Genomic DNA, 25,797 nt, shown 5'->3' with positions numbered 1-25,797 from the left:
GCGGCCTTTTTCCTTTTTCCCACTCCCACCCACAGGCGCAGAGTAACGGGCCCGCTGCCCTGCAGGCAGAAGCATTGCAGACCTACGGGCCAAGGCCCCGCCAACACCCCAGCACATGTGGTGCCCCAGAGCCTCCCGCTCCATCCCTGGAGCTTGGCCCCCTAGGACCAGCTGGGCAGCTGGGGTCAATCAGTGTCACCCTCCAGGGTGCAGAGTTGTGCTGAGTGGCCCCCGCTGAGGACTGGGCGCTGCACAGACATGGGACAAAACGCTGGTTGCCACCCGCAAAGCGCTGGCAAGCGAAGACAAGTGACAAGTTGTTACAGACCAAGGCGGGACAACGCGGGCCGGACGGCGGCGTCGTGGTCTCGGCTCACCGCCTGCCCCGCCCATCATGCCATGCTCTGTAGACCTCATTGGCAAAGGAGTGGCCTCAGGTGAGGTGTGAAGGGGGACAGTGAGGGGGCTCCTCCCACATCTGGGTCTAGCCCCGCCCATGGCTGCTCTCTCCCGCCCCCAGCCATGCCCCAGGAGCATCGCTTGCTGTCGACTTTTACTCAGCCCTGGAGAGATCGGCTCAGGGACCACGTGCCTGGTCGGGGCACCCGGGGGGCAGCATGTGTCCCCAAGGCTCCCTCAGGGGCCCAGACTCAGAGCAGTGTCCTCTAATGTCGGTGACGCTGCCCCACTTCCCCGAGTTCTGCAGTGGGTGTGGCCGTCGCCAGCGCTGTTAGCTCACCAGGTACGGTGACACGGGCGGGGCCATAGCCTGGCACGCAGTAATTACGTTCACTGAGGGAAGGCAGAGAGTGACGTGTCTCGGGATTTTAGCTGCCCGGGGAGTGGCGAAGGAGACTGGGGAGCACTGGACCAGTGCAGGCGGTTGGCTAGTACTGAAGTGATGAGGGAGGCTGCAGATTTGAAATAAGGGGTGCCAGCAGAGTTGAGGGGATGTCCAGGACTGGAACGGCAGAGATGCAGCCAGTTATGGGGAGGGCTATTGGGACAGCCCAAGACTGGACTAGCAGGGGGGAAGCTGTGGGTCAGGAGGGGCATCGGCTGACATCTGGAGGGCTGGGGAAGTAGCAGGGGGATGTGCATCAGGGGCATAAATAGACCTGGGGGAGCCCATGATTGGGATAGCAGGAGGCAGCAGTGAGGGGCATAAGCTGAGCTGGGAGTTGATGCGGGGAACCCCAGGCTGGGCTAGCAGGGGCTGCGGGTTAGGACTGAGGGGCACCGGAAGAGCTGTGGGGGAGCCCAGGGCTGGGGTAGTGGGGAGAGAGGTTGGGTTGGGACTGAGGGGCACCGGCAGAGCTGGGGGGAGCCCAGGGCTGGGATAGCCAGGGGGCTGCAGGTCGGGACTGAGGGGCACCAGCAGAACTGTTGTGGACCCCAGGGTTGGGCTAGCTGGGGGGCTGCAGGTCGGGACTGAGGGGCACCAGCAGAGCTGGGGGGACCCCAGGGTTGAGCTAGCTGGGGGGCTGCAGGTCGGGACTGAGGGGCGTTAGTTCTGTCGGGGTGGGGGGGTCACCCACTCCCACTCGGCCTGGCCCAAGCTAGTGACCGTCACAAACACGTAACCTGACCAGACAAACAATCCCATCAGCCTTTGCAGGGTGCAGGAGCCCAGCCCCGTGGGGCTCCCCCAGGAGGTGCCGCGGGCCCCTGGGCTGCGGCTGGGCCCGGTTTGGAGCCGCTGACGCTGTCCCACGAATGAGCCCAGTAAAGCCGGTTAACACGTTTCTCGGGCTTCCCCTCCCCGCGTCTCCTGCTGGAACCGGTGATTACCCCTCCCCCACCCCCGCCCCCCGCCTCCATGTCCCATTATTTATTTATCAGCAGGACTCATTACCAAGGGGGATGCACTTAGTGCGGGCATTAGGGCACTCGCCACGGCGGCTGCAGTGATCTCAGCACCGAAGCATGCCCCCCCCCCACACCATCTGGCCAAGGAGCGGAGCCGTGCACCGGCATGGCGCCGACTTTCCTGTACGACCCCTGACCTCTGACTCACCTGGGCTCCCCCCCAGGTTCCCCTTCACCCATCACGGTGCCGCTGGTTCCTCTCTGAGCTCCACAGGTCCCCTCCGGGAAGTCCCGGGGCTCCACCGACCCATGCGAAGCCCCCAGGGCTGCAGCCACCGCTCGGCTTGTGATGGGCTCAGCCCCTGGGGTGCTGCCACTCCCCGAGGGGCCACACTCAGCCCCGGCGGAAGCAGGGAAGGCTGCACGCAGGAGAAAGGGAGCTGCAGCCCCTCGCTTGGAATTGGGAGCCGGCTCGAAGGACTCAGGCGGGAGAGCCAAGTCCAGCTAGTCCTGGAGCCTGCCCCGGAGATGAAGGGACGTTCAGGGTTAATACTAGGACAGCACAGGAGGGAAACAATGGAAGGGGAGAAAGAGACTGAAGAACCAAGCGGGGTGGGGGTCCCCCAGTCGGCCTCCCCCAACCTGGGCTCCTGCGTCCAGCTCCGGGTGTCGCATGGTTCACACGAGCCCCAAATGCAGACAGAGAGACTTGTTCCCAGCTTGATCCCCCGGCTGGCAAGTCCACTGCCCCAGGGAATTGGGCTGCTCCACACGGACGTGCCCCTGTGCAGGGCGACCAGCCCTGGCATGGAGCGGCAGTGGGGCGCAGAAACCGTTAGCATCACAAACTCTCACTTTACATGCATGGGCTTTCCTGGGCCTGCTCGGTGACCAGGGCCTCGGCGGAGAAACATACGATCCGGGTCTCTCCCGAGCACGCTGAATTCGAAGGAATAACGCGGGTGACGTTGCACCCTTGGGTGTTTTCCTCTAACGCCTCCGGCTGTGCTCGGGTGAGTGGGCAGCACGAGACGCCAATCCCCTGCCCTGGTTTCACAGGCGAGCTCACAGCTGCAGCTCACACCTGGGCAAACTGAGGCAAAGACAGGGTAAGATCACTCCAGGAACCCAGCAGTCCTTGCTCCCCTCTAGCTTGGTCCCGCCCCATCTCTGTCATGCCGCACCTTGGGCTGGCCAATTGTCCACGTGCGCCCGACCGTTCCGCTTGGCCGGTACCAAGACAAAAGTGGACACGGTTCTGTCCAGTATGGGGCAGGGGACCCCACTTTGAAGAGCGCCCACCCTGCCCGTACGGTGCATGCAAGGTCACGCCAGCGGGGGCAGGGTCTCGCTGTTCCCAGAGTACCAGAACGTCTGTTGTTCTGGGGGTGCGGGAGCATCCCAGCAGCCAGGGATGTGCCAGGTTGTGCCCAGGGCATTACACCAAAGCCCACCTGCTCGAGCGCAACTCCCAGGGACATGGAGGGGCCAGTTGAGCTGGGACCCTCGCCCGGGAGCCCCAAGCTGGGGTCAAACCTGAGCGTTCCCAGCTGCGCCCCATAAGGGAGGAAGCCAGGAGAGAGAGATGAGGGCAGAGAAATGTGGCCGTGGGATGTTAAAGGGATCCCAGAGCAAACATAGCTGTGGTCATCCTCCAGCAGTGGTGAGAACGAGATGCCATCAGATCCTGTCCCGGAGCCCCCGGAGCCACTGCCATGTCCCTGAGCCCCCAGAGCCACCGCCATGTCCTGGAGCCCCCGGAGCCGCCACCACCACGTCCCGGAGCCCCTGGAGCCACCGCGACACCCCTGAGCCCCCAGAGCCACCGCCATGTCCCGGAGCCCCCGGAGCCACCATGACGTCCCTGAGTCCCCAGAGCCACCAGCACGTCCCGGAGCCCCTGGAGCCACCGTGACGTCCCTGAGCCCCTGGAGCCACCGCCACGTCCCTGAGCCCCCAGAGCCACCACCACGTCCTGGAGCCCCCGGAGCCACCGCGATGTCCCTGAGCCCCCAGAGCCACCACCACGTCCCTGAGCCCCTGGAGCCACCGCCACGTCCGTGAGCCCCCGGAGCCACCACCACGTCCCGGAGCCCCCGGAGCCACCGCGACATCCCTGAGCCCCCAGAGCCACCACCACGTCCCTGAGCCCCCAGAGCCACTGCCACGTCCCTGAGCCCCCGGAGCCACCGCGACGTCCCTGAGCCCCCGGAGCCACCGCCACGTCCCTGAGCCCCCGGAGCCACTGCCACGTCCCTGAGCCCCTGATGCCGACACATCACCTGAGCCCCTGGAGTCACCGCCATGTCCCTCCCTAGCTCCCGGCAATGCCGCCGCGCCCCTGCTGAACTCCTAGAGATGGTGCCACGATCCCGACCCCCAGAGACGCCACCATGCCCAACAGCCAGATGCCATGTGCCACCTCCCCCCGCCCCCAGTGGCTGGGCACTGCCCCAGCACGCCTCTGGGAAACCGCAGGGTCCTTTGCCCCACAGAAGCAGGGGCGCTGGGCTGGCTGAGCACTGTCTTCTGGGCTGCCCCACGGAGCTCGGACACCGCCTGGGAGAGAGGCCCCAGCCCCTCCCCCCGATGGCCCCGGTACCTGGGTACTGCAGCGGGATGTCGATCTTGGGCCCGATGACGTAGTGCCCCTCCTCCAGGCTGTGAGCCGTCACCGTGGTCCACTGGCGGCAGGAGTGAATGAGGAGCACGTCCTGGTCACTCACCCCCTCCACGTACTCTCCTGCAGTGGGGACAGAGAGCCCTGAGCACCGGGCCAGCCTGATCCCTCCCCCCATCACCTCCCCCAGCACCCTGCACCTCCTACGCAGCCAGCCCCGAGCACCCCGGCCAGCCTGATCCCCCCCCCCTCACCTCCCCCAGCACCCTGCACCCTCCTACGCAGCCAGCCCCGAGCACCCCGGCCAGCCTGATCCCTCCCCCCATCACCTCCCCCAGCACCCTGCACCTCCTACGCAGCCAGCCCCGAGCACCGGGCCAGCCTGATCCCTCCCCCCCATCACCTCCCCCAGCACCCTGCGCCTCCTACGCAGCCAGCCCCGAGCACCCCGGCCAGCCTGATCCCCCCCCCCTCACCTCCCCCAGACACCCTGCACCTCCTACGCAGCCAGCCCCGAGCACCCCGGCCAGCCTGATCCCCCCCATCACCTCCCCCAGCACCCTGCACCTCCTACGCAGCCAGCCCTGAGCACCCCGGCCAGCCTGATCCCCCCCCCCATCACCTCCCCCAGCACCCTGCACCTCCTACGCAGCCAGCCCTGAGCACCCCGGCCAGCCTGATCCCCCCCCTCACCTCCCCCCGCACCCTGCACCTCCTACGCAGCCAGCCCTGAGCACCCCGGCCAGCCTGATCCCCCCCCCACCTCCCCCCAGCACCCTGCATCTCCTACGCAGCCAGCCCTGAGCACCCCGGCCAGCCTGATCCCCCCCCTCACCTCCCCCCGCACCCTGCACCTCCTACGCAGCCAGCCCTGAGCACCCCGGCCAGCCTGATCCCTCCCCCCATCACCTCCCCCCGCACCCTGCATCTCCTACGCAGCCAGCCCCGAGCACCCCGGCCAGCCTGATCCCCCCCCTCACCTCGCCCCGCGCCCTGCGCCTCCTACGCAGCCAGCCCCGAGCACCCCGGCCAGCCTGATCCCCCCCCATCACCTCCCCCCGCACCCTGCACCCTCCTACGCAGCCAGCCCTGAGCACCCCGGCCAGCCTGATCCCCCCCAGCACCTCCCCCCGCACCCTGCACCCTCCTACGCAGCCAGCCCTGAGCACCCCGGCCAGCCTGATTCCCCCCCCCCACCTCCCCCAGCACCCTGCACCTCCTACGCAGCCAGCCCCGAGCACCCCGGCCAGCCTGATCCCCCCCTCACCTCCCCCAGCACCCTGCATCTCCTACGCAGCCAGCCCTGAGCACCCCGGCCAGCCTGATCCCCCCCGCATCACCTGCCCCCGCACCCTGCACCTCCTACGCAGCCAGCCCTGAGCACCCCGGCCAGCCTGATCCCCCCCCATCACCTCCCCCCGCACCCTGCATCTCCTACGCAGCCAGCCCCGAGCACCCCGGCCAGCCTGATCCCCCCCCCACCTCCCCCCGCACCCTGCACCCTCCTACGCAGCCAGCCCCGAGCACCCCGGCCAGCCTGATCCCCCCCTCACCTCCCCCCGCACCCTGCACCCTCCTACGCAGCCAGCCCCGAGCACCCCGGCCAGCCTGATCCCCCCCCCACCTCGCCCCGCACCCTGCATCTCCTACGCAGCCAGCCCTGAGCACCCCGGCCAGCCTGATCCCCCCCCACCTCCCCCCGCACCCTGCACCCTCCTACGCAGCCAGCCCCGAGCACCCCGGCCAGCCTGATCCCCCCCCCCCACCTCCCCCCGCACCCTGCACCTCCTACGCAGCCAGCCCTGAGCACCCCGGCCAGCCTGATCCCCCCCCTCACCTCCCCCCGCACCCTGCACCTCCTACGCAGCCAGCCCTGAGCACCCCGGCCAGCCTGATCCCCCCCCCACCTCCCCCCAGCACCCTGCATCTCCTACGCAGCCAGCCCTGAGCACCCCGGCCAGCCTGATCCCCCCCCTCACCTCCCCCCGCACCCTGCACCTCCTACGCAGCCAGCCCTGAGCACCCCGGCCAGCCTGATCCCTCCCCCCATCACCTCCCCCCGCACCCTGCATCTCCTACGCAGCCAGCCCCGAGCACCCCGGCCAGCCTGATCCCCCCCCCTCACCTCGCCCCGCGCCCTGCGCCTCCTACGCAGCCAGCCCTGAGCACCCCGGCCAGCCTGATCCCCCCCCCTCACCTCCCCCCGCACCCTGCGCCTCCTACGCAGCCAGCCCTGAGCACCCCGGCCAGCCTGATCCCTCCCCCCCAGCACCTCCCCCAGCACCCTGCATCTCCTACGCAGCCAGCCCCGAGCACCCCGGCCAGCCTGATCCCCCCCATCACCTGCCCCAGCACCCTGCACCTCCTACGCAGCCAGCCCCGAGCACCCCGGCCAGCCTGATCCCCCCCCCCATCACCTCCCCCAGCACCCTGCACCTCCTACGCAGCCAGCCCTGAGCACCCCGGCCAGCCTGATCCCCCCCCACCTCCCCCCGCACCCTGCATCTCCTACGCAGCCAGCCCTGAGCACCCCGGCCAGCCTGATCCCCCCCATCACCTGCCCCCGCACCCTGCATCTCCTACGCAGCCAGCCCTGAGCACCCCGGCCAGCCTGATCCCCCCCCATCACCTGCCCCCGCACCCTGCACCTCCTACGCAGCCAGCCCTGAGCACCCCGGCCAGCCTGATCCCCCCCCACCTCCCCCCAGCACCCTGCACCTCCTACGCAGCCAGCCCTGAGCACCCCGGCCAGCCTGATCCCCCCCCTCACCTCCCCCCGCACCCTGCATCTCCTACGCAGCCAGCCCTGAGCACCCCGGCCAGCCTGATCCCCCCCCTCACTTCCCCCAGCACCCTGCACCTCCTACGCAGCCAGCCCCGAGCACCCCGGCCAGCCTGATCCCCCCCCCCACCTCCCCCCGCACCCTGCATCTCCTACGCAGCCAGCCCCGAGCACCCCGGCCAGCCTGATCCCCCCCCTCACCTGCCCCCGCACCCTGCACCTCCTACGCAGCCAGCCCTGAGCACCCCGGCCAGCCTGATCCCTCCCCCCATCACCTGCCCCACACCCTGCATCTCCTACGCAGCCAGCCCCGAGCACCCCGGCCAGCCTGATCCCCCCCATCACCTGCCCCAGCACCCTGCATCTCCTACGCAGCCAGCCCCGAGCACCCCGGCCAGCCTGATCCCCCCCCCCCATCACCTGCCCCCGCACCCTGCACCTCCTACGCAGCCAGCCCTGAGCACCCCGGCCAGCCTGATCCCCCCCCCCCATCACCTGCCCCAGCACCCTGCACCTCCTACGCAGCCAGCCCTGAGCACCCCGGCCAGCCTGATCCCCCCCAGCACCTCCCCCAGCACCCTGCACCCTCCTACGCAGCCAGCCCTGAGCACCCCGGCCAGCCTGATCCCTCCCCCCATCACCTCCCCCCGCACCCTGCACCCTCCTACGCAGCCAGCCCTGAGCACCCCGGCCAGCCTGATCCCCCCCAGCACCTCCCCCCGCACCCTGCACCTCCTACGCAGCCAGCCCTGAGCACCCCGGCCAGCCTGATCCCCCCCCCCACCTCCCCCCGCACCCTGCACCTCCTACGCAGCCAGCCCTGAGCACCCCGGCCAGCCTGATCCCCCCCCATCACCTGCCCCCGCACCCTGCACCTCCTACGCAGCCAGCCCCGAGCACCCCGGCCAGCCTGATCCCCCCCCCTCACCTCCCCCAGACACCCTGCACCTCCTACGCAGCCAGCCCCGAGCACCCCGGCCAGCCTGATCCCCTCCCCTACACCTCCCCCAGCACCCTGCGCCTCCTACGCAGCCAGCCCTGAGCACCCCGGCCAGCCTGATCCCCCCCCATCACCTGCCCCCGCACCCTGCATCTCCTACGCAGCCAGCCCTGAGCACCCCGGCCAGCCTGATCCCCCCCCATCACCTGCCCCCGCACCCTGCACCTCCTACGCAGCCAGCCCCGAGCACCCCGGCCAGCCTGATCCCCCCCCATCACCTCCCCCCGCACCCTGCACCCTCCTACGCAGCCAGCCCTGAGCACCCCGGCCAGCCTGATCCCCCCCATCACCTGCCCCAGCACCCTGCACCTCCTACGCAGCCAGCCCTGAGCACCCCGGCCAGCCTGATCCCCCCCCCACCTCCCCCCGCACCCTGCACCTCCTACGCAGCCAGCCCCGAGCACCCCGGCCAGCCTGATCCCTCCCCCCCAGCACCTCCCCCCGCACCCTGCGCCTCCTACGCAGCCAGCCCCGAGCACCCCGGCCAGCCTGATCCCTCCCCCCCATCATCTGCCCCCAGCACCCTGCGCCTCCTACGCAGCCAGCCCCGAGCACCCCGGCCAGCCTGATCCCCCCCCATCACCTGCCCCCGCACCCTGCACCCTCCTACGCAGCCAGCCCCGAGCACCCCGGCCAGCCTGATCCCCCCCCCATCATCTGCCCCCAGCACCCTGCGCCTCCTACGCAGCCAGCCCCGAGCACCCCGGCCAGCCTGATCCCCTCCCCTACACCTCTCTGCGCCTGAGCACTGTTCTCTGGCCTGGGCCTTCCAGGATCTCTGCCGCATTACTGCTTCTCATTTGAGCTAAATTGTTGTTTGGTCACCGGCTCTTTTATGAAAATTGTCACTTTCATTTACAGTTTGTCACTTTCACCAGCCTGGCCGGAGGCTGCAAACTCTTCCACATGGACGACAGCATGAGCAGCCTGGTGACTGCAAAGCGAGCAGCCCCCTGGGTCACCAGCTGCTGGGCCTGGGGATGGGGATGGGGGGTCCCCTTTACACTGCTCTTCAAACCAGAACGTTGTGCGTGAACTGGTGATTTCAACGCAATCGTTCCGTCAGCTGCCAGGAGAAGCCCAACGCCACCTTTAAAAGGGGGGCAGGCGGGATGGTGAAAACCCCAGGGCTGGTCCCAAATACTCACTCCCCGGGGAGGGAGAAATATGATTCCCCGACACTGAACAGGGGAGGCAGACGGGATCTCAAACACCCAGCCCAAAAGCCATTTTTGCCCAGACGAATTTCCCACTCAGCTCAGACCCCTGTAACTCCTGATTGCGGCTGCGGCGTGGGCCGTGTGTTGCACCCGGGGACCGGTGCGGGCGCGTGGCTCGCGGGCCTCTCTCTCCGTCCATCGATCGCAGGTGAACTGGGGCTATTAGGGGATGCCGGAGCAGGGAGAGCGAGTCCTCCCTTCCCGCAGACCTGCCTGGAGCTGCCCCTTCGGCGAGGCCGTTTCGGGGAATATTCCCCCCGCCAATCTCGGCGGATGAGCAGGTCTCCGCTGCCAAGAGTGGCAAGTTGCCCTGGCAACGCCTCTTTGTTCAGATTAAATAGCCCAGCTGGAGCGACAACTTTATTGATACCAAACCCCGCCGCCGAGCGCTTCCACAGCTCCGCCGGGAAAGCAGAGCTGGGGCCAGGGGGGCAGAGCCGCCGACTCCCACGGCGCGGCCCACGGCGCGACTCGGAGTCACGGGCTTGGTTCGGTTAGAGCAGCTGCAGCCGCACAGCGCCCCCGTGTGCCGTGCTTGGGTACTGGGGAGAGCGCCCCCCTGCGGAGCCCCCTCGCGCCGCACTGGGGCATGGGGCTCAGCACCGACACCGGGGGGAGAGCGCCCCCTACTGAGCCATCCCCCCCATTGCAGCACAGCGCCCCCTCGCTCCGCACTGGGGCATGGGGCTCAGCACCGACACCGGGGGGACAGCGCCCCCTACTGAGCCACCCCCGCCCATTGCAGCACAGCGCCCCCTCGCCCCGCACTGGGGCATGGGGCTCAGCACCGACACCGGGGGGACAGCGCCCCCTACTGAGCCATCCCCCCCATTGCAGCACAGCGCCCCCTCGCTCCGCACTGGGGCATGGGGCTCAGCACCGACACCGGGGGGAGAGCGCCCCCTACTGAGCCATCCCCCCCATTGCAGCACAGCGCCCCCTCGCTCCGCACTGGGGCATGGGGCTCAGCACCGACACCGGGGGGAGAGCGCCCCCTACTGAGCCATCCCCCCCATTGCAGCACAGCGCCCCCTCGCCCCGCACTGGGGCATGCGGCTCAGCACCGACACCGGGGGGAGAGCGCCCCCTACTGAGCCATCCCCCCCATTGCAGCACAGCGCCCCCTCGCCCCGCACTGGGGCATGGGGCTCAGCACCGACACCGGGGGGAGAGCGCCCCCTACTGAGCCATCCCCCCCATTGCAGCACAGCGCCCCCTCACTCCGCACTGGGGCATGGGGCTCAGCACCGACACCGGGGGGAGAGCGCCCCCTACTGAGCCATCCCCCCCATTGCAGCACAGCGCCCCCTCGCCCCACACTGGGGCATTGGTTCTGTATCTACGCCGAGAGGAGACTGCACTCTCACTCGCACTGCCGGCATTTTCTGCGGAGTCAGGTTTGTCCAGCCCCAGGGCTGACGCGACCCAGATCTCAAGCCCAGTTGGGTGGAAGAGCCCACAGCCTGAAGCAGGGGCTCGGAAAAGGGGTGAGAAATCAAGCAGGCCTGAGAAAATGTGTCCCTGCGGCTTTGTATGTATGCACAAACAAACACACACAGCAAGTGCGAGGTGAAGCCGGGGACGTCAGCGGCACCTCTTGAAAAGCATGCAGGCTCCGCTGTGCAGCTCGCAGTTGGTGCAGATAATGCCGCTATCATGATACAATGTTGTCAGGGCCACCCCCATTCACTGGGCCCAAAGCTGAGCTAAGTTTTCTCTCCATCCTCTCCAAGGTCCTTAGCTGGGCCCCGTCCCCTCAGGACCTCCCAATCGTTACCATATTTATCTCCCACCCTGTGAAGCAGGGTGGTGCAGATACTGAATGGAAGCCCAGGGAGAGTAAGTGACGTGACCAAGGTCCTACAGGAAGCCTGTGCCAGAGAAGGGACTTGAAGCAGGTCTCTGGTGTCCTCAGTGCAGACCCTAATCACTGCACTTCTGGAGCAGCTCAGGTAACCCTGACTGGAAGAGACCCAGTTACTAACAAAGACATCTGGGAATGAGCCTGCCCTCCCGCTGCCCCCCGTCTGGGAAAACACAGCCCATGCCTCCCCCCACCAGGGATGTTGGGACCATCCTGCCACTGCTGGAATGAGGGGGCACCTTAACAGTAAGCAAAAAATCCCCCTGCCCCGACCCTGGGGCAGATGGACTAGATGGGACCTAACAAGTCTTCCTCTCCCGAAGGACTAAGGCATCTCAAGCGTCTGTGTGTCCGTCCAGCCTGCTGTCTTCCTGCTCTCAATATACCAACTGCACCAACACCCGAGTTGTGCTCTCTGGGGAGTGGCTGGGACACACTCGGGGTCAGGAATCCGTCTTTCCCCCGGTCACGAGTGACACACCGGAGGCGATCGACGCTGGGAGACTCGTCCCCACGTCACCTTTTCCCGCACTGACGCTGGTCTGGTTTAAAACCTCAGCAGGCAACTCATTTGGGAACAAAGGGGCAGAACTCAGCGTCGTTCACCCAGGGCTCCACCCACCCCCCTTTTCTCCCCACCTTCCCATCCGCTGCTCTGCTCTGAGCCCTTGGCTGTCTGGTCCATGGCCTCCCAAAGCGCCCGTCGGGACCAGCGTCTGGGATGCCAGGGCCGCGGCTCTCCAAGCAGCCTGTGCCAGGGGCGGCCGGCCGGCAGGGAGCCCTCCCCGAATGTTGTTCTGCGAACCTCAGCAACAGTTACTAGGGAAAAGCTGCAAAGGTCCAAGGACTTGAAATCCAACCGGCCCCTTCTGGCAGCTGCTGGCAAGCGGGCCTGGGCCGCAAAGACAGCCCCTTTGTGTGGCTGCTGCTGCTGCCGGGAGAGAGATCGCACACGGAAAGCCATCGCAACTGTGTGCTCTGGCTGGCTGTGCGCGGTGGGTGCCGGGGCTCACACGGCCCGGCCCGCTCAAGGACACGCAGCCCGGGGGCGACGGGGACGTCGAGGCTCACGTTCTAGGTGCCTTGCAAGCAGACAGCTCCTGAGAAGTTGAGGGAGACCAGGAAGAGCTACAGGAAAGAGCCAGGGCTGGAGGGGCTGCGTCCTGGGGAGGGAGAATGGCTAATTGGGGGAAGAGACCTTAGTGGCCTGCTAGGAGCCTGCACGTATTTGGAGGGTGCAGCACCCCGGAGCGAGGGGGATACTTCGGGTGCTACACAGGTGGGAAAGGGGCAGGTGTAGTGGGATGAAGCTGAGTTACTCGGTCCAGACTGGTTCACCCAGGACCCCAAGCAGCACTGCTCCTAGTCCAGGACTGCCTTACAGATAGTCCTAGATTTTAAAGCAAATCCCCCAAAGCTGCCTCCTCAGTACATCTAAGGATATTGATCTGTTCCTGGGTGCGAAGCCTTTCCGTAGGCAGGCTCCCAGCTCCGGAGCCGGGACACTTCAGGCCACCTCCCCTCCCTGGTGCTGCTCCGAGAAGCTGGACCGCAGCAGCCCCAGCCCCCGCCTTCCAAGAGGAAGTGGAAATCGATCCAGCAATAAACTGGTAACATGACAGTTTGTAACACAGGCAGAGCCTCCATAATTAGCTCATCCCTGAGCACCTGGGGCCCGCAGGAATTCCTGTGAGTGGCCGACAGCCAGCCTGGAAAGGGGAGGGATACAACCCCATCCTTCTATGCAGGGGTGGCCAACCTGGGCCTGAGAAGGAGCCAGAATTTACCAATGTACTTTGCCAAAGAGCCCCAGTAATACATCAGCAGCCCCCCCACATCCGCTCCTCCCCCCCAGCCCCCAGCGCCTCCCGCCCACCGGCAGCCCCGCTGATCAACGCCTCCCCCTCCCTCCCTGCACCAACTAATCAGCTGTTTTGCAGCGTGCAGGAGGCTCTGGGGGGGAGGGGGGAGGAGCGAGGGCACGGCCGGCTCAGGGGAGGGCCGGGAAGGGGTGGAGTGGGGGCAGGGCCTGGGGCAGAGCCGGGGGTTCAGCCGTGAGCACCCCCCGGCACACTGGGAAGTTGGCACCTGTCGCTCCAGCCCCGGAGTCGGTGCCTGGACAAGGAGCCGCCTGTTAACGTCTGAAGAGCCGCATGGGGCTCCGGAGCCGCAGGTTGGCCACCCCGGTCTACTGCAAAGAGCGCACGCCCCTCGCTCTACCGTGGTACAGCCTTTGTCCTGCCTGCGGGCTGCAGCCACTAGAGGGCAATACCGTCACCCGCGTACGAGTTACTTGGGTATGACCCCAGCGGGGTTTACATCTAAAGGTTAATGGTGCTGGGGACAAGAACCCTGTAAAACCCACCTACCTTCCCCCTCGTGGGGCCTGATCAAAAGCTGACTGGCCTCAATGGGGGGCTTTCCAGTGAACTACGGAGCAGGCCCTTTGGGCCCAGCCCGTCCCAGTGCCGAGTGCCCCCAAAGGATCCCAAAAAAGGGAACTCTGGCCTTGCCCCTCCGTGCCCGATTGCGGGCCAGCATTTGGAGTGAGTTCCAGTCAGCCGCGCCTGTGGAAACCCTCCAGAGACAGCCAGGCTGCCCAGGGAGTCGAGAGGGAAGGGGACAGGGCTGCCCTGTCATGGTGCTGCAGGCCCTCCCTGCCTCAACTTCCTCCTCTGAGGTGGGAGACCCCTCCCCCCCCCAGGCTTCCCCACACAGGGTGGAGTCTGTGCCAGCACTTAGCCCCCCCCAGCCAAGTCAATAACTAACATTTAACCCTTTCCAGGATAACAGAAGTCCAAACAAACCAAGAGTTTGTTTGCCCCCTTGGGCTCCTCTTTAGCCCGCCTCCCGGGCACCCTTTAACTCTCCCCACTTGGGGGCAGAGCGCTGACTCCCAGCTGACTTCCTGGGCGTGCCCGCCTTCTGCCAGCCCCGCTTGCTCTGCGCCGGGCCCCTCCCACACCGAGGCCTGGGCCACTCTGCCAGTGGAGATCGATGTGGCTGCAGGGCTCAGGGGTATGAAACCCGCACCCCGCGATGCCGCCCTCACCCCCAGGGTAGACAGGGCTCGGTCAGTGGACGAACACTTCTGCCGATCAAGCTACTGCCTCTTAGCTGCTGGGTTACTTACAGGGATGGAAACAGCCTGCCGGCGCGGTCGGAAACTTCCACACAACGGTGCCAGAGCAGCGGAGCCTCGGCACACCCGTAGCATACGCATGGCCTGAGTCTTCACAGCCGGTTTGGGAGGCCCCAGTTTTCAGGCTGCCACCGGACCCCAGTTAGTCCAGCCCCCTTAGGCTGGGAGACAGGGGCGCTGGAACGGGGGGGCTTTACCCTCCCACTTTTTACCGGCCGGCCGTAAGGGCGAGTGATGGAGGGAGGGGAGGAGGGGAACGAGTGGGGAGGGGCTTGGTGGGAAGAGGTGGGGCGGGGTCTTGGGGAAAAGGGCGGTGCAGGGGCGGGGTCTCGAGGGACAGTGCAGCACAGCATGGTGCGGGCATGGGCACCCGTGGCACTCCCCGCACACTTTTCGGGGGCTTCCGCCTCTCCCGCTGAGAGAAAGCTAATTATGGCCCAGGTGGGGCTGAGCAAACAGAGCTGGCAAGCCCCAGAGCTCCTGGCCCTTAAAGAGGCAGGCTAGCCCGTTCCACAGCGTGTGAAGGAGCAGGAGGCCAATGGGGGCAAAGCAGGTCCCTGAGGACATACCCCTCAGCAATGGAGCGATGTCAGTGTAAATGTTAAGTGTAGGCTGGGTCCTAACATCAAGAAGGCCGAGGTGTTTCATGCCTTTAGTCTTCACTCAAAGGTTGATGGTGACCAAATATTCAACACAATTAATATTAATGACAAGGGGAAGGAAGAGGAGGACTTGTGGCACCTTAGAGACTAACCAATTTATTTGAGCATAAGCTTTCATGAGCTACAGCTCACTTCATCAGATGCATATCGTGGAAACTGCAGAAGACATTATATACACAGAGACCATGAAACAATACCTCCTCCCACCCCACTCTCCTGCTGGTAATAGCTTATCTAAAGTGATCATCAAGTTGGGCCATTTCCAGCACAAATCCAGGTTTTCTCACCCTCCACCCCCCCACACACAAACTCACTCTCCTGCTAATAGCCCATCCAAAGTGACCACTCTCTTTACAATGTGTATGATAATCAAGGTGGGCCATTTCCAGCACAAATCCAGGTTTTCTCACCCCCCCACACTTTTTTTTTTTCCCCAAAAACCACACACACAAACTCACTCTCCTGCTGGTAATAGCTCATCCAAAGTGACCACTCTCCTTACAATGTGTATGATAATCAAGGTGGGCCATTTCCAGCATAAATCCAAGTTTAACCAGAACGTCCCGGGGGGGGGGGGGGGGGTAGGAAAAAACAAGGGGAAATAGGCTACCTTGCATAATGACTTAGCCACTCCCAGTCTCTATTTAAGCCTAAATTAATAGTATCCAATTTGCAAATGAATTCCAATTCAGCAGTTTCTCGCTGGAGTCTGGATTTGAAGTTTTTTTGTTTTAAGATAGTGACTTTCATGTCTGTGATTGCGTGACCAGAGAGATTGAAATGTTCTCCGACTGGTTTATGAATGTTATAATTCTTGACATCTGATTTGTGTCCATTTATTCTTTTACGTAGAGACTGTCCAGTTTGACCAATGTACATAGCAGAGGGGCATTGCTGGCACATGATGGCATATATCACATTGGTGGATGTGCAGGTGAACGAGCCTCTGATAGTGTGGCTGATGTTATTAGGCCCTTTGATGGTGTCCCCTGAATAGATCTGTGGGCACAGTTGGCAACGGGCTTTGTTGCAAGGATAGGTTCCTGGGTTAGTGGTTCTGTTGTGTGGTATGTGGTTGTTGGTGAGTATTTGCTTCAGGTTGGGGGCTGTCTGTAGGCAAGGACTGGCCTGTCTCCCAAGATTTGTGAGAGGGGAAGGAAGGAAGCTAAACTAGGGAAAGATCAGGTTAAAGGAGATGTAGATACAGTCAATGGATTCAAGTCAGCAGGGCCTGATGAAATTCATCCCAGGGTACTAAAGAAAGTAGCTGAAGCAATCCCGGAACCATTTGCAATTATCTTTGAGAACTGCTGAAGGACGGGTGAGGTCCCAGAGAACTGGAGAAGGGCAAACACAGGACCTGTCTTTAAAAACAGGAACAAAGAGGATCTGGGGAATTACAGACCAGGCAGCCTAACTCCTATACCTGGAAAGATACTGGAACAAATTTTAAACAATCCGTTTGTAAGCACCTGGACGATAACTGGGTGATAAGGAACATCCATCATGGATTTGCCAAGTACAAATCATGCCAAATCAACCTAATTTCCTTCTTTGACAGGGTTACTGGCCTAGTGGCTGGGGGAAGCAGTAGATGTGATAGATCTTGATTTTAGTGAGGCTTTTCACACTGTCCCACATGACATTCTCATGAGCAAACTAGGGAAACGTGGGCTAGATGATATTACTGTAAGGTGGGTGCACAACTGGTTGACCGGACTCAAAGAGTAGTTATCACTGGTTCCAGGCCCGTTGACAGAAATTCTGGGCCCCAGGGCAGAACAGTCAATGGGCCCCCGTGCACAGATGCTGACATTTGGGCGGTGCTGGGCGCGCTCTTCCGGCACAGCCAGGGCTTCCACATGCCCGCTCGGTAGGGTGCCAACTGTCTAATCGCACAAATCCAAAGACCCTTGCCTCGCTTATTGCCCTGCCCCTTCCCTGAAACCACGCCCCTGCCCCTTCTCTGAGGCCCCGCCCCCTGCTCATGCCATCCCCCTTCCCTCCGTTGCTCACTCTCACTCACTTTCCCCAGGCTGGGGCGGGGGGTAAGGGGTCGGGCTCTGGGAGGGAGTTTGGGAGCAGGCTCTAGATCTGGGGCAGGGGTTTGGGGTGCAGGAGGGGATCGGGGGTAGGTGCTTACCTCGTGCGGCTCCTGAAAGCGACTGGCTCACCCCTCCGGCAGCGGCTCCCAGGCGGGGGGCCCAAAGGGTCTCCACACGCCGCTGGCTGCAGACACTGCCCCTGCAGCTCCCATTGGCCGCAGGACGTGCCAGCCGCTTCCAGGAGTGGCGCGGAGCGCGGGCGGACAAGAAGCCTGCCGTAACCCCACTGCACTGCTGGCAGCAGCAGCTGGGGACCCCCGGGCCCTTTTAAATTGCCCGGGCCCCTGGGCACTTGGTTCCCTGTCCACCTGGGAGATCGTATCTAGTGGGGTTCCACAGGGGTCAGTCCTGGGCTCAGCACTGGTCAATATTTTCATTAATGACTGGACAATGGAGTGCAGAGCACACACATCAAATTTGCAGATGACGCCAAGTTGGGAGGGGATGCAAGCACTCTGGAGGACAGGGTTAGAATTCGAAATGACCTCGACAAACTGGACCATTGGTCTGAAATCAACCTGATGAAATTCAATAAAGACAAATGCAAAGTACTACACTTAGGAAGGAAAAATCAAAACAAAATGGGGAACAACTGGCTAGGCAGTAACACCGCTGAACAGGATCTGGGGATTACAGTGGATCACAAATTGAATATGAGCCAGCAATGTGATGCAGTTGCAATAAAGCCTAATAGCATTCTGGGGTGTATTATCAGGAGTGGCGTATGTAAGACACGGGAGATAATTTGTCCTGCTCTACTCAGCACTGGGGAGGCCTCAGCTGGAGCCCTATGTCCAGTTCTGGGCCCTGCACATTAGGAAAGATGTGGACAAATTGGAGCGAGTCCGGAGAAGAGAAACAAAACTAACAAAAGCTCTAGAAAACCTGCCCCCTGAGGAAAGGTTTAAAAAATGGGGCATGTGTAGTGCTGAGAAAGGAAGTCTAAGGGGGATCCTGATAAGTCTTCAGATATGTTAAGGGCTGTCATAAAAAGCATCTGACGAAGTGTTTTTTTATCCATGAAAGCTTATGCCCAAATAAATCTGTTAGTCTTTAAGGTGCCACTGGACTCCACGTTGTTTTTGTGGATACAGACTAACACGGCTACCCCCTGATATAAAAAGGATGACAATCAATTGTTCTCCATGTCCACTGAAGGAAGGACAAGAAGAAATGAGCTTAATCTGAAGCAAGGGAGATTTTCGTTAGATAGCAGAAAAAACTTTCTAAGTATAAAGTTAGCTAAGCCCTGGCATCCTCTTCCCAGGGAGGTTGTGGGATCCCCGTCACTGGAGGTGTTTAAGAACAGGTTGGACAGACGCCTGTCTGGGCTGGTCTAGGTTTACTTGGCCCTGCCTCAGCACGGGGGCTGGACTAGACGACCTCTCGAGGTCCCTTCCAGTCCCACACTTCTAGGATTCTACAGCTCTGCTTGCAGAACCTTTATTACAGGCACTTACAAACGGGAAGGAACAAGCCCTGCTCTTGTCTCAGATTCCAGGTGGGGTTTGTAGGCCTGGCGCCAGGAAGAAACACCCACAGCTTCTTACTTGTAACCCGAGCGCGTCTGACACGAAGCGTGCAGCCCCACAGCACCGTTGCCGGGTCACTTTCAGAGGAGCACATGTCACATGTAAGAACTCCAGGCTTTTGTCCAGCTGAGTTTGAATTTGGCAGTTAATAAAATTCCAGCCAAACAACAGAGTTCTGGTACCCGGCGTCTAACTCATCAGCGAGAGACATGGGCACTATAATCCCGGCTCTTTGAGGGGGAGGCTCAGCTGAAAGTTTGCCTAAGTTCAGCCATGGTTCTGGTAAGCCTCGGGGGACTGGATTCCCCTTATGTGGACTAGAGAAGAGGGCAAGCTGCCTCAACTCCCACTCAAGCATGCTATGCCAGACAGGACAATTCCCCAGAGCTCAGCGGCACAGCTGTGATCCCAGACAGCCACTGGGCCTAGTGAGGAACATCCCAGCCCAGGGACTTTCACTGTAACTAAATCTCATGCAGACTTGAGCTCTGGGATGAAAACATGTATAGCCGTGAAACTAGGACCAGTGGGGGTGGGGCCTGGGCCAGAGCACAGGGAAGAAAACCCTAGACAAGCCTCAAAGCTCAGCAGGGACATGCTGGATTCACCTGTCTCCAACTTCCATTGCTCCAGCCAAGTGACGTCCCCTGGGAGTGGGAGTCGGGGGCTAACACTGAGAATTTAGGAGCTGGAAAAGCCCCACTGGACCATCCAGCCCATCCCGCTCCCGCTCAAGCAGGTCACATTGCTCCTATGAGTCTCTTCTCCAGGGCTCAGCTCAATTAAGCTTTAAGTGATGGAGCGAGGGGGCTTGCACCATGTCGCTGGACACTCCGTTCCATAGGAGATCATTCCTGTGCTCCAGCCTGAAATCCCCTTGGCTTATTTCCTTCTCCATTCTCCTAGCTCCAATCCCTCAGAGCCGGCTGGCCGTCCCTCCTCTGCCCCATAGACTGGTGGGGATTGTTTATTACTGACTGGCATCTGTGCCCGCCCCCTAGGCTCTCCCGAGGTTCTCAGACAAAAGGGACATAAGCCATTATCCGGAGCTGGCTTTAGAGGCAAGTCAGTCACAAGGAAAAAGAAAACCTGGCAGCCAAGTGCTCTACAGAGGAGAAACCCAACAGCCCCACCGCCCGCTCTGCCCCTCAGCAGCCCCTCCCCGGGCTGGCAAAGAAAGGGGCTTGGAAAACTCCTGCCCATTATTGTCAGCGATGCTGCCTTGTATGAAACTTTATCTGCTCCGTACATTTCTCGAAGGTCTCTACACGAGCCAGTCTGAGCCGAGCTCCTCCGAGCTGCACCGTCCTGGGGCTAGTTCTGTACACGGACACACATGCAGAACACACGGGGACACACGCGTGGCCGGGGGCACACACCCACGCCAGAGCCCCGCAGCCACCCTGGCAACTCACACAGCCTACAAAGCTGCGGCCACAGGATGGGTTTGGGCTCTTTGGCGGAGGAACATGGGACAAGCCAGCCGAGGGACCCAGCCAGCCCTGTCCAGGGCTAGGGCTCCTAGTGGCTGGGGCAATGCAAGTAAATAATAACCCTGTAGGTCCTGCATTGCTGGGGGCGGGATGGGGACTCCCCTCCGCCCAGACAAGGGGAGTTCCCAGAGCCCCCCGTTTCCAGATGTCCCCTCCCCCCAGGAGAGCACCCTCTGGTGCTCTGAGCTCCGAGCTGCTCTGGGGGAGCCCTGCAGGCAGGACTGGGGCCGGCCATGCCCGGCTGCTCCGGGGCCCCGGGAAGCTGGGGGGCGAGGTGTCTGCGCTCCGGGGCCAGAGTCTTTCGCTTCCCCGGGCAGAGCCCCGGCCCCATTCACACGGGCAGGACCGGCCGCTGCCATTAGCATTCAGGGCAGCGCCTGCTGCTGGCACAGCCCGCTTCTCCCGGCCCGCCCGCAGCACCCCCGCCGGGCAGCCAGCCACGGCCCCCGCCCGGGCTGCCCCCCACCCCGGCCCCCAGGAGCCGGGCGGGGGGCGCAGCAACGACCCCCAGCGCTTCCCATGGAGCGGGGCGGGGACGGTCAGGGGGGTCGGGGTCAGGAGAGAGGGCTGGGGGGTGGGAGAAGATGGCAGGGGGCGGGGGGAGTTCTTCTTCTTTGTAAATTTCCCCAGTGAAATCTCCTAGAAACTTTGCCGCGACGCTGGCCCCGATCCGGCCCCCGGGCCCCGGCCCGCCCCTCGCCTGGCCCCGATCCGGCCCCCGAGCCCCGGCCCGCCCCTCACCTGGCCCCGATCCGGCCCCCGAGCCCCGGCCCGCCCCTCGCCTGGCCCCGATCCGGCCCCCGAGCCCCGGCCCGCCCCTCGCCTGGCCCCGATCCGGCCCCCGGGCCCCGGCCCGCCCCTCGCCTGGCCCCGATCCGGCCCCCGGGCCCCGGCCCGCCCCTCACCTGGCCCCAGGCGCACCAGCGTGGGCAGGCGGCACTTGCTGACGATCACATCCAGGGGCAGCGCCCCCGAGCTCCAGCTGACCTGGGCGAGCCCGGCGGCCAGTTTCTCCATCGCTCTCCGGCAGCCGCATCGCCCCTGGCCGGGCTCAGGCGCGGGGGCCCCGGGGGGCGGCCGGGCTGGGCGCCGGCGGCAGCAGCCCGGCCGGGCGCAGCATCAGCACCAGGGCGGCGGGGGGGGGGGGCTCCGGGGCCGCGGCTCCCGCCCTCACCGCGCGGGGTCCGGGCTCCGGCTGCAACCCCAGCGGGAGCGGCCCGCCCCCCGGCCCGCCCCCCATCCCCCCCGGGCTCCGCCCCCAGCCCGAGGACTCCCCTGCCCCCCCCGCGCCTCTCCAGCCCCCGCCCAAGGACTCCCCTGCCCCCGCCCCCCCACAGCCCCCAGCCCTGCCCATCTCCTCTTCCCAACCCACCCCTGTCCACCCCGTCTGGGGATTCTCCCCCCAACACAGCCCCTGGCCCCCCCCCGAGAGTATTCCCCCCCCGCACCCCTCCAGCCTCCAGTCCCCGCCCAAGGACTCCCCCGCCCCCCCCTACAGCCCCCAGCCCTGCCCATCTCCTCTTCCCAACCCACCCCTGTCCACCCCGTCTGGGGATTCTCCCCCCAACACAGCCCCTGGCCCCCCCCCGAGAGTATTCCCCCCCCGCACCCCTCCAGCCTCCAGTCCCCGCCCAAGGACTCCCCCGCCCCCCCTACAGCCCCCAGCCCTGCCCATCTCCTCTTCCCAACCCACCCCTGTCCACCCCGTCTGGGGATTCTCCCCCCAACACAGCCCCTGTCCCCCCCCGAGAGTATTCCCCCCCGCACCCCTCCAGCCTCCAGTCCCCGCCCAAGGACTCCCCCGCCCCCCCCTACAGCCCCCAGCCCTGCCCATCTCCTCTTCCCAACCCACCCCTGTCCACCCCGTCTGGGGATTCTCCCCCCAACACAGCCCCTGTCCCCCCCCGAGAGTATTCCCCCCCGCACCCCTCCAGCCTCCAGTCCCCGCCCAAGGACTCCCCCGCCCCCCCTACAGCCCCCAGCCCTGCCCATCTCCTCTTCCCAAGCCACCCCTGTCCACCACATCTGGGGATTCTCCCCCCAACACAGCCCCTGTCCCCCCCGAGGGTATCCCCCTCGGACCCCTCCAGTCCCCGCCCAAGGACTCCCCGCCCCCCCCTACGGCCCCCAGCCCTGCCCATCTCCTCTTCCCAACCCACCCCTGTCCACCCCGTCTGGGGATTCTCCCCACAACACAGCCCCTGTCCCCCCCCCGAGAGTATTCCCCCCCCCGCACCCCTCCAGCCCCCGCCCAAGGACTCCCCCGCCCCCCCCTACAGCCCCCAGCCCTGCCCATCTCCTCTTCCCAACCCACCCCTGTCCACCCCATCTGGGGATTCTCCCCCCAACACAGCCCCTGTCCCCCCCTGAGAGTATTGCCCCCCCGCACCCCTCCAGCCTCCAGTCCCCACCCAAGGACTCCCCCGCCCCCCCCACAGCCCCCAGCCCTGCCCATCTCCTGTTCCCAACCCACCCCTGTCCACCCCGTCTGGGGATTCTCCCCCCAACACAGCCCCTGTCCCCCCCCGAGAGTATTCCCCCCCCCGCACCCCTCCAGCCTCCGCCCAAGGACTCCCCCGCCCCTCCCACAGCCCCCAGCCCTGCCCATCTCCTCTTCCCAACCCACCCCTGTCCACCCCATCTGGGGATTCTCCCCCCAACACAGCCCCTGTCCCCCCCCGAGAGTATTGCCCCCCCGCACCCCTCCAGCCTCCAGTCCCCGCCCAAGGACTCCCCCGCCCCCCGTACAGCCCCCAGCCCTGCCCATCTCCTCTTCCCAACCCAACCCTGTCCACCCCGTCTGGGGATTCTCCCCCCCAACACAGCCCCTGTCCCCCCCCGAGGGTATCCCCCTCGGACCCCTCCAGCCCCCGCCCAAGGACTCACCCGCCCCCCCCTACAGCCCCCAGCCCTGCTCATCTCCTCTTCCCAACCCAACCCTGTCCACCCCGTCTGGGGATTCTCCCCCCAACACAGCCCCTGTCCCCCCCCCCGAGAGTATTCCCCCCCCGCGCCCCTCCAGCCCCCGCCCAAGGACTCACCCGCCCCCCCCACAGCCCCCAGCCCTGCCCATCTCCTCTTCCCAACCCACCCCGGTCCACCCCGTCTGGGGATTCTCCCCCCCAACCCAGCCCCTGTCCCCCCCCCCACGCCTGGGCACTCTCCAATCCTCTCCTTGCTCTGCTGCAGGCTCAGCTCTGCCCTCTGGGCCAGCCCAGCCTGGTACCCGGACCGGGACACCCACCCCAGCCCCTGCTGGCTGAGGGGTCACAAACCGGGGACGCGCGGGCCCGCGGGACTGAGCCCTAGCCGGGGGAAGAGAGGGGGTCGGGGGCTCCCGCCAGCCCAGGGCACACTCCCTGGCTTGGTGCAGGAGCCAGAGCAGCCTCTGCCACTGGCCTGGCAACCAGGGACGGAGGCACAGCGCGTTCTCCACAATGGCTCCCTGGGTGCCCCTTTAGCGCCTCCATCATCCAGTGGCCCCCCGGGTTGTCTGGCCGCTTCCTGCTTCTGATGTACTGTAAAAAATCGCTGTTAGTTTTTCTGTCTTTTGCTACGTGCGCTTCAAATTCTTTTTTGGCCTCCTTAGTTATACTTTTACACGAGGCTTGCCGGAGTTTATCCTTTCTGTGTCCCTGGCAGGATTTGAGTTTCAATTTTTAAAAGATGCCTTTTTATCTCGAACTGCCTCTTTTATTCTCTTTAGCTGCGATGGCATTTTTTTGGTCATCAAAGAAGCATAGAAGATCAGGGTTGGAAGAGACCTCAGGAGGTCACCTAGTCCCACCCCCTGCTCAAAGCAGGACAGATCGCCAACTAAATCATCCCAGCCAGGGCTTTGTGAAGCCGGGCCTTAAAAACTTCGAAGGAGGGAGATTCCACCCCCTCCCTAGGTAACCCATTCCAGTGCTTCACCACCCTCCTAGTGAAATAGTGTTTCCTAATATCCAACCTAGACCTCCCCCACTGCAACTTGAGACCATTACTCCTTTTGTTCTGTCATCAGCTACCACTGAGAACAGTCTAGATCCATCCTCTTTGGAACTCCCTTTCAGGTAGTTGAAAGCAGCTATCAAATCCCCCCTCATTCTTCTCTTCTGAAGACTAAACATCCCCAGTTCCCTCAGCCTCTCCTCATAAATCATGTGCCCCAGACCCTGATAATTTTCGTTGCCCTTCGCTGGACTCTTTCCAATTTGTCCACATCCTTTCTGTAGTGGGGGACCCAAAACTGGACTCAATACTCCAGATGAGGCCTCACCAGTGCTCAATAGAGGGGGACGATCACGTCCCTCAATCTGCTGGCAATGCTCCTACTTATACAGGCCAATAGGGCATTGGCCTTCTTGGCAACAAGGGCACACTGCTGACTCATATCCAGCTTCTCGTCCACTGTAACCCCCAGGTCCTTTTCTGCAGAACTGCTGCCAAGCCATTCGGTCCCTAGTCTGTAGCCATGCATGGGATTCTTCCGTCCTAAGTGCAGGACTCTGCACTTGTCCTTGTTGAACCTCATCAGATTTCTTTTATCCCAATCCTCCAATTTGTCTAGGTCACTCTGGACCCTACCCCTACCCTCCAGCATATCTACCTCTCCCTGCAGCTTAGTGTCATCTGTGAACTTGCTGAGGGTGCAATCTATCCCATCATCCGGATCTTTAATAAAGATGTTGAACAAAACCAGCCCCAGGACCGACCCCTGGGGCACGACCCCTGGGGCACTCCGCTTGATACCAGCTGCCAGCTAGACATCGAGATGTTGATCACTACCCGTTGAGCCTGACAATCTGGCCAGCTTTCTATCCACCTTATAGTGCATTCATCCAGCCCATACTTCCTTAACTTGCTGGCAAGAATACTGCCGGAGACCGTATCAAAAGCTTTGCTAAAGTCAAGTTATATCACATCCACTGCTTTCCCCATATCCACAGAGCCAGTTATCTCATCCTAGAAGGCAATCAGGTTGGTCAGGCATGACTTGCCCTGGGTGAATCCATGCTGACTGTTCCTGATCACCTTCCTCTCCTCCAAAATCGATTCCTTGAGGACCTGCTCCATGATTTTGCCAGGGACTGGAGTGAGGCTGACTGATCTGTAGTTCCCTGGGTTCTTTCTTCCCTTTTTAAAATATGAGTGCAATATTTGCCTTTTTCAAATCACCCGGGACTTCCCCCGATCGCCACAAATTTTCAAAGATAATAGCCAATGACTCTGCAGTCACATCCGCCAATTCCCTCAGCACCCTTGGACACATTAGATCTGGGCCCATGGACTTGTGCATGTCCAGCTTTTCTAAATAGTCCTTAACATGTTCTTTCACCACTGAGGGCTGGTCACCTCCTCCCCACACTGTGCTGCCCAGTGCAGCAGTCTCGGAGCTGGCCTAGTCTGTGAAGACCGAAGCAAAAAAAGCATTGAGTACTTCAGCTTTTTCCACATCCTCTGTCACTATGCCTGGTTTAAAAACATCCTACTGTTTTTAAAAAGTGTCCATGCAGCTTGCAGGCGTTTCATTCTGTGACTGTTCCTTTTCATTTCCATTTAACTAGCCGCCTCCTTTTCGTGTAG

At 63.1% G+C, this 25,797-nt stretch overlaps 1 protein-coding gene across 1 annotated transcript in view; it reads right to left on the bottom strand.

The window, feature by feature from the left end:
• GAREM2 (GRB2 associated regulator of MAPK1 subtype 2) overlaps window positions 1–21,267 on the bottom strand; it is a 44,237-nt gene extending 22,970 nt beyond the window's left edge. The window contains exons 1-2 of the mRNA XM_084622971.1: window positions 21,135–21,267; window positions 4,412–4,552 (exon numbers count right to left, since the gene is read on the bottom strand). Coding sequence (XP_084479097.1) covers window positions 4,412–4,552; window positions 21,135–21,246 — 253 coding nt within the window. The 5' untranslated portion in view covers window positions 21,247–21,267. The remainder of the gene's footprint in view (window positions 1–4,411; window positions 4,553–21,134) is intronic.
• Window positions 21,268–25,797: the final 4,530 nt, after the last annotated feature.

This window comes from Lepidochelys olivacea, assembly GCF_965140295.1.
Source record: "Lepidochelys olivacea isolate rLepOli2 genome assembly, chromosome: 3".
NCBI classification, from domain to species: domain Eukaryota; kingdom Metazoa; phylum Chordata; order Testudines; family Cheloniidae; genus Lepidochelys; species Lepidochelys olivacea.
This window is presented reverse-complemented; position numbering and strand designations above follow the sequence as displayed.